Source organism: Meles meles, chromosome 7 (assembly GCF_922984935.1).
Source record: "Meles meles chromosome 7, mMelMel3.1 paternal haplotype, whole genome shotgun sequence".
In the NCBI taxonomy this organism is placed as follows: domain Eukaryota; kingdom Metazoa; phylum Chordata; class Mammalia; order Carnivora; family Mustelidae; genus Meles; species Meles meles.
In genome coordinates, this window is record NC_060072.1 from 94,739,770 (window position 1) to 94,754,297 (window position 14,528).

The window sequence follows — 14,528 nt, forward strand, 5'->3', positions numbered from 1 at the left end:
TCGCAATGTATAATATTATACATATTATACATTATAATAGATGTTTAAGTGACAAATTAAGTATAGCAAATTATACTTATAAAAGGCATATTTTTTAAAAGTCGTGGTTTCTAGAAGCTAATATACAATCAAGAAATGTTATTTAAAGCTTGTGGTACAGATTTGAGAGGTTTTTCATTAGGAATAATAAAATGTAATGGTGGAACTTAGCTGCAAGATTCTCCAAGACAATGTCTATAGCAGATAAGTAATGAGGCAGAAAAACATAGAAGAAATGAATGAGGGTGCCTAGGAGCTTCAGTCAGTTGAGCATCTGCTTTTGCCTCAGGTCATGATCCCGGGTCCCGGGATCCCTTCATCAGGCTCCCTGGAAGCCAGCTTCTCCCTCTCCCTTCAGCCTCCACTCTGCTTATGCTATCTCTGTCTCAAATAAATAAACAAATTTAAAAAAAAAAGAAATGAATGATCTTTTTGTTTGTTTTTATAACAAGGCTGTGATTTGTGGCATTCATTACAATTGCTTTTTTGAAAAACACATCTTTTGTAACATATCCCAGAAGACTTCTTTCACCTGCTGGTTCCTTAGGGTATAAATGAAGGGGTTTAGTAAAGGGGCAATTGAGGTATACAGCAAAGCTACACCTTTGGATACAGTCACCCTTTCTTTGGCAGATGGTTTAATATACATAAAGATGCAGCTCCCATAAGTCATGGAGACAACAATCATATGGGAAGTACAAGTGGAAAAAGCTTTGGTCCTTTGCTGTGCCGAAGGGAATTTCATAATGGTCTTCATGATGCAAGTGTAGGAGAGAATCACTAACACCAATGTGACCACAAGGGTCACCACAGCAAAGATAAAAGACATCAATTCTAGGACACGGGTATCTGTGCAGGATATCTGCAGGATAGGAGAAGTTTCACACATAAAGTGATCAATTATTTTGGAAGCACAGAAATTGAGCTTGAGTCCCATTAGCATAGGAGGAAAGATGATTAGGAATCCGGTTAGCCAAGAGGAAAGTACAAGCCAATAGCACACTCTGCTGTTCATAATGATTGGGTAATGCAAGGGTTTACAGATGGCAACATAGCGGTCATAGGACATAGCAGCCAGAAGGTAAAACTCTGTAACTCCCAGTAAAAGAATAAAAAACAATTGAGCTGCACAATTATTATATGAGATGGTTTTTTCTCTAGTCACAATGGTTATCAAGTATCTGGGAATACATACTGTTGTGAATATGATTTCTAAAAATGAGAAATTACGGAGAAAGAAATACATTGGTGTCTTGAGGCGAGGATCTAGCAGGGTGAGGAGAATAATGATTAAGTTCCCCATCACGCTCAATGTGTAATTAAGAAAGAGAAACATGAAAATCACAATTTGCAATTGTGGGTCATCTGTCAGTCCCAGGAGAATGAACTCTATTTCCATTGATTGGTTTTTCATTTCTCTTATATGCACCTTAACAAATATACATAAGAAAAAAGATAAAAATTACACATACACATGAATATAATATATTGTAGTGTAATATAAATTTTCATATACACATTAACCTATGTATAAATATATATAAACCTAAATACATATAAATAAGCCTGTGTATATAAATTAACTTAATTATATAGAAATTAACCTAAATATATACAAACTAAATAAATGTATATATACTAATTACACATCTTAACTAAACATATATGTTAACTTAAATATTTATTTATTTGCCTAATGCGAGAAAAAGGTATATATTCTCAAATTTATCTATTTGGAAAGGATTTCTCCAGTCTGAAATTTGTGATGACACGTAATTACATGCTATGGCAATACTAAGTCCTTTTTCATCTCTTAGTTCTCTTTATTATAATATTTCTCACATTTTTTTCTCTGGAAATTGAATATTTTCTTTGGTTAATATGCATTTTTTGCCCATTCCTCCTTAATGGACTCAACTCTGCATGAATAATTTAAATAAAAGAATATGAGTTATTTTAAATGTATTTTTCTAGGTTTTTTATTCCATATATGCAAATACACTATGTTGTTCTGTGTTTTAGAGCGTGTATCAGGGTGATTTGCAAAATCAGGATATACATTTATATTACAAATCCTGTGATACTAAGCAGGACTGATTTCCATTAATTCGGTAAAGTGAAATTTTTCTGCACCCAGAGTACACAATTATTATTACGAATTTTCTTCACTGGCTTTACTATATTCAAATGGACAGCTTTTCAATATATATAACAAATACAGCAAAGGAAAACATGACAAAAACAAACAACATATTTTAATAAAAAGTATTCTGTATTTTTTAAATTAACCTTTTTGAAGTTCCTACATGTGTCTACATAATTTAGGTCACTCCTTTTTATTTTACTTTCCCCATATTCTTTGCAGAATTGTTGAATACTAATAGAAATTATTGTAGGGAAGTGAAATCTGCCACCCTAGAATGTATCTCTTTGGCATGATCATTAATTTAAGCTAATTATTTTTGAGAAAAGGAAGACTCAGAATGTTTTTCCTTTTACGTCCTTTTTTTCCCCTTTTACAACCTTTTACCTCCTCCTCAAATGTCTAAAAGAATTTAGAAAATGCTCCAAATTTAGATGATGCTCCCTGCTCCAAAGGGAGCCATCACCATAAACAACTACAATGTAATATGAAAGAGGTGTGATAGAGAGGGAGGAACTTAGCAAAGTCTGTTAAAATTCTTCTGTATATCCCATTGTTTCCATGTGGCCCAGTAAACATTTGTTCCTCAAACACTGACTCTTTTTTGTTTTCCTTTGAATTGTCTTCCTTTCCTTTGAAGTCCCAGACCTCCACATACCTCTTTGACCAGAATGGCATATAAGCCTCAATTGCCTGACTGCCTATTAGTCCCATATTCTCATGGAGCCACCCATATATTTGCAATTAATTTCATTTTCTCCTGTTAATCTGGCTCATGTCACTTTAATTCTTAAACCAGCCAAAAGAATCTTGAATATTAGGGTAACATTTTTCCTCCCTAACATTATATTAACCTGTTCTTTTTAAGTATAAGAATTCTACTTATTTCCATGACATACTATTCTCTTTTATGTGAAACATGCTAGTCTGTTTCATTATATGCATTACCTGCAGACTTATAAAGGAAATGATTTGCTAAAGCACTCTGTTATTTTTATTCTTTTGCATTTGTCTTATTAATATTGCTGCATATATATTAGTTTTTCTTATTTGGGGAAAGATAAAACTGTTCCATGCTTAATGTGTTTTTCTGAAACATATTTTAGGGAATAGCTTTAATATTTTTAATGGCAATTGAAGCCTTGCAATCTTCAACTACTGTGTGGCCACAAAGTTTTATATAAAAATATATGTTTATATCCTTTTTATAATTCCCATCTTGCTCTATTCTTATTTAAAAAGCTATGGTCCAGGAGTTCGCATACAGTTTCTGTTACCACATGGATCTAATGGACTGTTCTAGAACTATGGTATTTCAGATTTTTTTCACATTATTTTACTCAGGATAATAATTGATGAAGAGAATCAGAGAAAATGAAAGTTAGATTAACTATATGTGAATAAATAGATTACAATATCTGTTAATATACAACCATTAAAAAACCCTGTAAACCTTAAAAATGTAGTAGTCAAATTCAACTCCCTGAATGGGATTTGTGCATTTAACTTAATTTCTGAGTTTGAAGTCAAGTTAAAATTATAGTCTCCTTACCTTCTGGCATCTACTGCATCTAGTGTCCCCTTATATGTACATGCCAGAGATGTATGTTAACATAACTAATCATGATTTTACTCTCTTATCATATTTTATTTTATAAGCTGGATATTTCCTATCAATGATTTTTGTGGGAGGGACCATGTACATATGGTCCTTCCGTAAAGGATTTCCACATCCTTCAAATTTATACTCACTTTGAAGTTCAGAACTCAAGTATTAATAATTTTAATGGACATCCATCTTCTTTTCCAGATAACTTGCATTTTGTGAAAGCTGGTTGTTCTAATTGCTATCATTCACAGCCTCAAATCGGTAGTTATACATTAAAATAAAATAAAGTGAGGCAACTAAAAAATCTTGGGGCATCATGTGATGAAATTTAAACAACTATTCTGAGACTCCATATTGCTTTCTTTCCACTTATGAAATGCTGCAGCCTTATCATTTTCTATTTACTATAGACTCAAGGGTTCTACTGAAATAAAACAAAGAGGAAAAAAAACAAAACTCATCCATATGATCAAAGTTCCAAAAATACTAATTACTGGCAATAAAAAACACCATTGTAATCTACCTTAAACAAAAGCTGAAATGAAAGTATCCCAGGGGAGTATCATTAATAATTTAGAATAATGGATGAAATATTTAACAGGATCATCAGCAGTTCACCATCCTGGGGCAACATGGAAAAATCCCAAGCTGGTTTGTAGAAGCCCAAGACACAGCCCTGCTTCTAATTAGCAACAGAAGTAATTTTAGACTTTATTGTAAACTATTTTACACTCTGGCACCTGGTAGTATGTTTATTTACAAGTAACAAGCATAACATTTTATCATATTAATAGGTTGAGGTTTCAATTGGATATTTGGTGAAATTATTTTAAACTTTTAAGTGAACTGATCTTTAGCTAATAAATACACTTTATGATAATGCCTAAACCTGTAGATGAGCCAATTTCCACCATCTGGTAAGTAGTTTAAAAATTATGGCATGTACATACAAATGCAATAAACCAGTCAGATAAAAAAAGCACGATTGAGTCTTAGAAATATTACACTAAGTGAAAGAAGCCATATACAATGTCTATATATTCTGTGATTCTATTTCTGTAATTCTGAAAAACACTCAACTATAGGGTTAGAAATCTGATCAATGGTTTTAGGGGCTAATGGTGAGAAGTGATTGACTACAAAAGTGTCATGAGAAAACTGTGTAGGATAATGGAAATATTTTATATCTTGATTGTAATGGTGGTTGCCTGATTATATACATTTGTCAGAGTTCATCAAACTATAAACTCCCCAAAAGGTGACTTTCTTTATAGTTAATTCTATCTCATAATCTAAAAAATATATTTGGATGTGACTTGACTTCTTTTTATTAGACTACTAGTAAGATTACTTAGATGTGTGCTGTCCAATAGGATACCCACAGGCCACAGTGGATATATACACTTAAAGTAATACATATTCAATTAATAATTAAATATTCAGTTCCTCAGCTGGGGCCATGGAATGGGTCACTGCTACTGTGCTAAGATCTAAAATTACCAAAATTAACAGTAATTTATCATCCCAGCCTTCCTCTGGAAGGTACAGGACTTCACAAAGCCTAGAGTCCTAAACTGATTATATCAGACAGATATTACCAGTGGAAATATTGTCTAGGTGGGGAGACAGATTCCAAGTGTTTGCCCTTTCACAATCTTCTGAAAATTCCCTCAAGGACCTACTCATTTTATTGACAAGCTTATAAACTCCAAGTAAATAACATACTTGACTAGAACAGATTCATATTTAAATTCAATATACTCCCTTTTTTCCTACATTAATCAGTGTACCAGGTATCAGATTTTATGTAACCATTCCTGGGGCACCTGGGTGGCTCAGTAGTTTAAGCCTCTGCCTTTGGCTCAGGTCATGATCTCAGGGTCCTGGGATCGAGCCCCACATCAGGCTCTCTGCTCAGCAGGGAGCTTGCTTCCTCCTCTCTCTCTCTCTCTGCCTGCCTCTCTGCATACTTGTGATCTCTGTCAAAAAATAAAATCTTTAAAAATAAGTAAATAAATAAATAACCATTATCTAATAATTTTGAACACAATATGCATATTCAAATTTTGCAGATAACTCTAATATTGATTTCTTTTATTAAAAGGAAACAAACTATATCCTTAATATATTCATTTGGTTTGGTGAGTTTTTCTTTCTTTTTTTTTTTTTTTTTTGGCCTTGTTTTGTATGTGATTCATTGAGCTACAGATACACCTAGAAAGGAATTACCTCTATGTTGGGACAAAAACTTCCTTGTTTTTCATAGTTATACATTTGTCTGATTTCACATAATCTACCTAGAATTTGCAAAACTATAACAAATGTTACTAAAAAACTACTAGTTTGTAAGAAAATATGAATCAATATGATAGCCATGAGTAGACTATTTGAAAATCTTCATTTTTTTTCCCATTTTATTTCTTTTTTTCAGTGTAACAGTATTCATTGTTTTTGCACAACACCCAGTGCTCCATGCAAAACGTGCCCTCCCTATTACCCACCACCTGTTCCCCCAACTTCCCACCCCTGACCCTTCAAAACCCTCAGGTTGTTTTTCAGAGTCCATAGTCTCTTATGGTTTGCCTCCCCTCCCCAATGTCCATAGCCCCCTCCCCCTCTCCCAATCCCACCTCCCACCAGCAACCCCCAGTTTGTTTTGTGAGATTAAGAGTCATTTATGGTTTGTCTCCCTCCCAATCCCATCTTGTTTCATTTATTCTTCTCCTATCCCCCTACCCCCCCATGTTGCTTCTCCATGTCCTCATATCAGGGAGATCATATGATAGTTGTCTTTCTCCGATTGACTTATTTCACTAAGCATGATACGCTCTAGTTCCATCCACGTCGTCGCAAATGGCAAGATTTCATTTCTTTTGATGGCTGCATAGTATTCCATTGTGTATATATACCACCTCTTCTTTATCCATTCATCTGTTGATGGACATCTAGGTTCTTTCCATAGTTTGGCTATTGTAGACATTGCTGCTATAAACATTCGGGTACACGTGCCCCTTCGGATCACTATGTTTGTATCTTTAGGGTAAATACCCAGTCGTGCAATTGCTGGGTCCTAGGGTAGTTCTATTTTCAACATTTTGAGGAACCTCCATGCTGTTTTCCAGAGTGGTTGCACCAGCTTGCATTCCCACCAACAGTGGAGGAGGGTTCCCCTTTCTCTGCATCCTTGCCAGCATCTGTCATTTCCTGACTTGTTAATTTTAGCCATTCTGACTGGTGTGAGGTGATATCTCATTGTGGTTTTGATTTGTATTTCCCTGATGCCGAGTGATGTGGAGCACTTTTTCATGTGTCTGTTGGCCATCTGGATGTCTTCTTTGCAGAAAATCTTCATTTTTCAATCTCAGCTCCAAACTACTTAGTTATATTTTAACAGTCAAATTGATTGCTCATTCCAGCATTTATTTCCTACTTGACTAAAAGGAGATGGTAAGAGCATTCTTATATTATGGAGTTGTTTTAACTTTGATGAGAAGATATTTGTACTGTGCATAAAACTTAGTAGTAGTCAATGTACAGTATAATTTGTCAATTTAATTATCACACTATGGAATATAAAGCTAAAGAAACAAACTTGGAGAATTACATAAAACAATTTTCATGCTATGAATCAGGATATATTATTTCTAAAACAGTGATTTCTAAAAAAATGATCATAAGAATTTTAAGATTATATCTCTGTCTATGATCCTGGTCACCATACTAATCAATGCCCTCTTAGCAAACTCATAAAGGTAAGTAACCAGAATAATGAGAATAATAATCTGCTGGTGAAGAGATGGTGATGATAATGTAGCTGAAAGTGGTAGACTGATTATGGTGGCCTAAAATAAGGAGACCTAATCTCTGGAACCTGCAAATATTACCCAATTAAAAAAAAAAGTCTTTGCAGATATGATCAAGTTAAAGTTCTTAAAATAAGAGATTATCCTGGTTTATCCACATAGGTTTTAAATGTAACTACAAGTATCCTTATTAAAAGAGAGGCAGAGAGATATTTGAGACAGAAAGAAGAGAAAGCAATCTAAACACAAAGGCAGAGATTTGATAATGTGACCATAAACCAAAGAACACCAGTTGCCTCCAGAAGTAGGTAGAAGCAAGGAATGGAGCTGCCCGAGTGTCTTTTGGATAGACCCAGCTCAGTGGGCCTCTCCCCCTCCAACACCGAGGAGAAAAACAGGAAGGATGCTGCATTCACCAAGTCTACTGAACAAACTGTCCCAATGTATCCCCTTCACTTCTGGTGAAAATAGGACTGGGAAGTATTTTTTTTTCCTTTTGTCTTATTGTTTATTTAATTTTATTTTTTATTTTTCTTTTGGAATCAGGCTTACAGTTTTTTGTTTGGTTTTTATTTGCTTTTCTCACTTTAATTTAGTTCTATTTTATTTTTGTTCGGGAGGCCTTTTTCTTTTCTTCTTCTGTTTTCCCTTTTTTTCCTATTTCTTTGGAATCAGTCTATAGTATTTTTGAGTGTCTGTTGTTTTTGTTGTTGCTGTTGTTGTGCTTCCTTTTCTTTTTGGATCAGCCTTCCCCGCACATAAATTTTTTTTTCTTTTTCTTTCTTTGCCTTTTTCTTAGGCTTTTTCAATAAACAAATCAATGCATACCTAGATAATGGCCAAAACACTCCCCACTGCAAGCAAGAAGGAACTCTGCAGAGGACTGACCAGTGGGAGAGAACAGCCTAAACACAATAGCAGAGTGCACAGAGCATACACCAGAAACACTTCCCAAAGTGCCAGGCCCTGGACACTGTATGACCTCTTTTTAATTTAGCACTACTCTGAGGTAACAACATTTTATAACATGCAGAAGAGAGAAACTTAGCCAAGATGACAAGATAGAGGAATTCTCCCCTAATGAAAGGTCAGGAAGATATCACAGCCAGAGACTTGCTCAAAGCCGATATAAGCAAAATATCTGAACAAGAATTTAGATCAACAGTCATAAGACTCCTAAAAGGACTTGAAAAAAGCATACAAGACATGAAAGAAACCCTTGCTGCAGAGATCTAAGAACTAGTCAGGCTGAAATTTAAAAAATGCTACACCAGAGATGCAAACAGAGTAGATATAATCACTACAAGGATTAAAGAAGCACAGGAGAACCTATGTGATATGGAAGGTAAGATTATGGAAAATAATGAGCCTAAAAAGAAGAGGGGGAAGAACGCTAGTTGATCACTAAGGTAGACATAGGGAACTTGGTGATTCCATAAGCAAAATAATATCCCAATCATAGAAGAGGCAGGAGGTAACAAGGACTAGAGAGGAACAGAAAGAATCCATAGAACAGCTAACTTATGGGCACTAAATTTATATCTTCCATTAATGACTCTGACTGTAAATGGCAACATGTCCTCTTTCACTAGCATGTAAATTTTGCAGATATTGCATGCCCCACTCCCTCCAATATGTCCTTGGCCAGAGCCCATTCAAACCAGGCACAAGCCTGGCAGTGTGCAAGCAGACTTGACAGGGGCCAGTACCACTCCAAAGTGTCCTGGAGTCAAGGGAATATATGCACACATCCCTCAGACTCACCCCTAGCAGTGGACTGGGAGAAGACTTTTGGACTGATCGTTGGCCCCACCCACCAATGAAAGCTTCTCAGGGGAGAGCACAGGGAAATCCCCTTGCAGTTTGTTGCTAATGCATCTCTGACAATCACCAGGTCTGACTAATTCAGCCCAAGGCAGCCCCAGATTGATCCAGTAATACCACAGGGAGACAACACTGCCCACAAGAGGCAAAGATATCCACTAAGATGATTGGAGTGAAGGAAAAAGTGGCCAACATACAATAGCAAGACACATGGAGCACAGATAGGAGACCCCCTTCATGCCAGGTTCCAGTGAATAGGGGACAATCCCCTCAGGGCATACAGGACCACCTCTTCATAAAGCTATTACTGTTAAAAAGCAGAAGTAGCAGACTTTCCTAACACAAAGAAACAGAAAGTAAGAAAAAATGATGAGGCAGAGGAATATATCCCAGATGAAAGACCAGAACAAAACTACAGCAAGACCCCTAAGTGAAATGGAGATAAGTAATAAGCCTGATATAGAATTTCAAGTTATGATCACAAAGATACTTACTAAACTTGAGAAAAGAGTGGAGACCCTCAGTGAGATCCTTAACAAAAATATTAAAAGGAAACAATCAGAGTTTAAGTACGAAATAAATGAAATTTTAAAACACTGCGTGGAATAAGCAACAGACTATAGGAAGTCAACCAACATTTGTGACCTGAAGGACAGAGTAATGGAAAGTAATCAAGCTGAGCAGATGAAATATGTATATATATATATACACACACACATACATACACACACACACACACACACACACAAAAGAATAGACTAAGGGAACTCAGCGACTCCATCAACTGTAATCACATTCACATTATAGGGATCTCAGAAGGAGAAGAGAGAAAAGGGAGAAGAAAATTCATTTGAAGAAATAGTAACTGAAAACTTCCTGAATCTGGGGTAGGAAACAGAAATCCACACTTAGGAGGCACAGAGATACCTCAAAAAAACAACCCAAGGAGGTCCACACAAAGATACATACTAATTAAGATTGCAAAAAGTAGTGATTAAGAAAGAATTTTAAAGCAAACAAGAGAAAATATATGAAAATATATGAAAGAACCCCTAAGAGGCTATGAGCTAATGATTCAGCAGAAATTTTGCAGGCCAGAAGAAAGTGGCATGATATATTCACAGTTCTAAAAAAAATAAATAAATAAAAACAAAAACAAGACAAACAAACAAACAAAAAACAGAAAAACCTGCAGCTAAGAATATTCTAACGATCAAGGCTAACATTCAGAATAGAAGAGGAGATAGAGTTTCCCAGACAAAAGTGAAAGGAGTTTCTGACAACTAAACCCCTGTCCAAGAAATGTTAAAGGGGACTCTTTGAGTGGAAAACAAAGACCTTAAGTAAGAGGAAAATAGTAAAAAGGGCAAAAGCAGTAATATCAGTAAAAAAAGCAAAAGTAAAAAAAAAAAAAAAAAGCAGTAAAAATCAGTCAGGGACTCACAAATGAAAGAATGTAATGAATGACAACACATTCCTAAAATGTGAGAGGGAGTTAAGAAATCATTGAAACGTAAGTGACTATCACTTAATATAGACTGCTATATGCAGAAGATGGTACACACAAAGCTATTGGAACACAAAACAAAAACCAGTAATATAGATAAGCAAGAAATAACAAGGAAGGAATCCAAGTAGGTAACTGAAGAAAGCCATCAGAACAGGAGAGAAGAGAAGAAAGGAACAGAGAAGAACTACAAAAACAACCACAAATCAAGAAACAAAATGGCAATAAGTGCACATCTATCGATAGTTACAATAAATGTAAATGGATTAAACTCTCCTATCAAATACACAGCGTGATGGAATGGATTAAAAAGCAAACCCCAACTATATGCTGCCCTTAAGAGACTCATTTCAGGCAAAAAGACGCATGCACCTTTAAAGTGAGAGTTTGGGGAAATATTTATCATGCAAATGGTTGTGAAAAGAAATCTGGGGTAGCAATACTCATACCAGACAAATTAGACTTTAAAACAAAGACTGTAACAAGACACAAAAGACACTAGATAATTCTAAAAGGAACAATCCAACTAGAAAATATAATGATTGTAGATATTTATGCACCCAACATGGAAGCAACCAAAACACAAAGCAGTGAGTAAGAAACATAAAGGAACTAATCAAGAGTAATTCAATAGCAGTAGAGGACTTTCACACCCTATTTACATTATTGGATAGATCATAGTGACAGAAACAGTGGTTTTGATTACACATTGGACTAGATGATTGTAACAGGTATATCCATAATGTTCCACCCTAAAACAGCAGAATATACATTCTTTTCAAGTGCATATTGACTATTCTCCAGAACAAATCACAAACTTGGTGAGAAAAATAGTATCAACATATTCAAAAAGATCGAAGTCATACCATGCATCTTTTTTGCCATAATGCTATGAAACTAGAAATCAACCACAAAAAAAGTCCTGGAAAGAGCATAAATACATGGAGGTTAAATAACATGCTACTAAACAATAAAAGAGGCAAACAAGATAGCACACAGGAAATCAAAAATTTTGGAGACAATGAGAATGAAATACAACAGTTCAAACCTCTAAGATACAGCAAAAGTGGTTTCAAAAAGGAAGTTTATACCAGCACAAGCCAACATAAAGAAGCAAGAAAAATCTCAAACAATCTGCCATTACTTGTAAAGAAACCAGAAAAAAAGAATAAGTAAAACGTAAGTGCAGTGGAAGGAAGGAAATAAAGTTTAGAGCAGAAATAAACAAAACAGAAGCTAAAAGAAAAAAAAAAAAAGAAACCAGTAGCTAGTTCTTGGAAATAGTCAATTAAATTGACAAGCCCTTAGTCATACTCATCAATTAAAAAAAAAATGACACCACAGAAATACAAATAATTTCAAAAGAATATTATAAAAAATTATATGCCAAGAAATTGGGCAACATAAATGAAATGAATAAATTTCTAGAAACATACACACTATGAAAACTGAGATAGGAAGAAATAGAAAATTTGAACAGACCAATTATGAGCAATAAAATTGAATCAATAATTTAAAAAATCCCAACAAACAAAAGTTCAGGACCAAAGCCTTCACAGGTGAATTCTACCAATTCCATGTTAAATGTTTGTTTCCAAATATTTAATGAAAAGTTAAGACCTATTCTCAAACTTTTCCAAGAAGTAGAACAGGAAGGAAATCTTCCAAATTCGTTCTATGAGACCAGCATTCTTCCAATACCAACGCCAAATATGGACACTACAAAAAAGAATACTAGAGGCCAATATCTCTGATGAACATGGATGCAAAAAATCCTCAACACCATATTACCAAATCAAATCCAAAAATACATTTAAAAAAGTATTCACCGTGGTCAAGTGGAATTTATTCCTGAGATGGAAGCACGTTTTGATTTTTGCAAAGCAATCAACATCATACATCACATCAACAAGGAAAAAGATAAAAATCAAAGTCATTTCAATAGATGCAGAAAAGGCACTTGACAGAGTACAATACTCATTCATAATAAAACCCTCAACAAAATAGATGTAGAAAGAACATACCTCAACAAAATAAAGGCCCTATACAAAAACCCAATGCTAACATCACACTCAATGGGAAAAAACTGAGAGCTTTTCCCCAAAGGTCAAAAACATGACAAGGATATCCACTCTCACCACATTTATTCTGCATAGTACTAGATGTCCTAATCACAGCAATCAGACAAGAAAAAGGAATAAATATCACATAAATTGGTGAAGAAGTAAAACTCACTCTTTGCAAATGACATGATACTGTATAGAGAAATCCTAAAAAACTCCAAAACTACTAGAACTGATAAATGAATTCACTAAGATCACAGGATACAAAATCAATGTACTGAAATCTGTCATATTTCTATATATCAATATTGAAGCAACAGAAAGAGAAATTAAGAAAACAACCTCATTTACAACTACCCCAAAAATAAGATACTAAGGAACAAACTTAATCAAAGAGGTAAAAGACCTGTACTCAGAAAACTATTAAAGCCTGATGAAAGAAATTGAAGAGGACACAAACAAATGGCAAGATACTCCATCCTGATGGGTTGGAAGATTAAATATTGTTAAAATCTCTATGCTACCCAAAGCAATCTACACATTTAAAGCAGTCTCTATCAAAATACTAACTGCATTTTTCACAAAATTAGGAAAAAGTCTTAAAATTTGTATGAAACCACAAAAAAACAAATAGCCAAAGGAATCTAGAAAAGGAAAAACAAAAAAATGGAGTTATCACAATTCCAGACTTCAAGTTATATTACAAAGCTCTAATAATCAAAACAATATGGTACTGACAGGAAAGTAGACACATAGATCAATGGGAGACAATAAAAAGCCCAGAAATAAACCCATGATTCAATTACTCTTTGACAAAGGTAGCAAAATTATGCAGTAGGAAGACAATCTTTTCTACCAAGGGGGTTGTGAAAACTGGAAAACTATATGCAAAAGAATGAAACTGGATGACTTTCTTACCCCAAACAAAAATAATGGATTTTCTTACAAAAAAAAAAGAAAGAAAAAGAAAAAAGTTTACAGACCTAAATGTGACACCTGAAACCATAAAAAAATCCTAGAAGAGAGCACAGGAAGTAATTTCTCTAACATTGGCTATAGCAACATTTTTCCTGGTATGTTTCTTGAGGAAAGGAAACAAAAGCAAAAACAAAACAAAACAAAACAAAACTATTGGGACTTCATCAAAATAAAAAGTTTCTGTACAGCAAAGGAAACAATCAACAAAACTAAAGAAAAAGCTACCAAAAGGGAAAAGATATTTGCAAATGACATATCTGATAAAGGGTTAGTATTAAAGGGATACACAGAACTTATACAACTCAACACTTAAAAAACAAACAATACAATTAATAAATGGGCAGAAGATCTGAGTAGACATTTCTCTGAATAACATATCCACATGGCATCAGACACATGAAAAGATGCTCAACATCACTCATCATTACAGAAATGCAAATCAGGATGTATCCTGAATGTATAATGCTGAGCAAAACAAGTCAGTCAGAGGAGAACAAATAACACTTGATATCACTCACACGTGAAATTTAAGCAAAATCAAGCAAACAAAACAAAACAGTGA

At 34.5% G+C, this 14,528-nt stretch overlaps 1 protein-coding gene across 1 annotated transcript; it reads right to left on the reverse strand.

Moving 5' to 3' along the window:
- Window positions 1-511: 511 nt before the first annotated feature.
- Window positions 512-2,273, reverse strand: LOC123946048 (olfactory receptor 6C6). Its single transcript, XM_046011122.1, has 2 exons — window positions 2,253-2,273; window positions 512-1,468 (listed from the first exon to the last, which is right to left on the reverse strand). Exons 1-2 carry the CDS (start codon window positions 2,271-2,273, stop codon window positions 512-514), a joined length of 978 nt encoding a protein of 325 aa, XP_045867078.1.
- Window positions 2,274-14,528: the final 12,255 nt, after the last annotated feature.

Coding starts and splice junctions, on each gene's coding strand:
- LOC123946048 (XM_046011122.1), bottom strand. CDS start 2,273: ATGTTTTCCTTTGCTGTATTT. Junction 1,469..2,252: donor TGTTTTCCTTTGCTGTATTT/GTTATATATATT, acceptor ATATTTGTTAAG/GTGCATATAAGAGAAATGAA.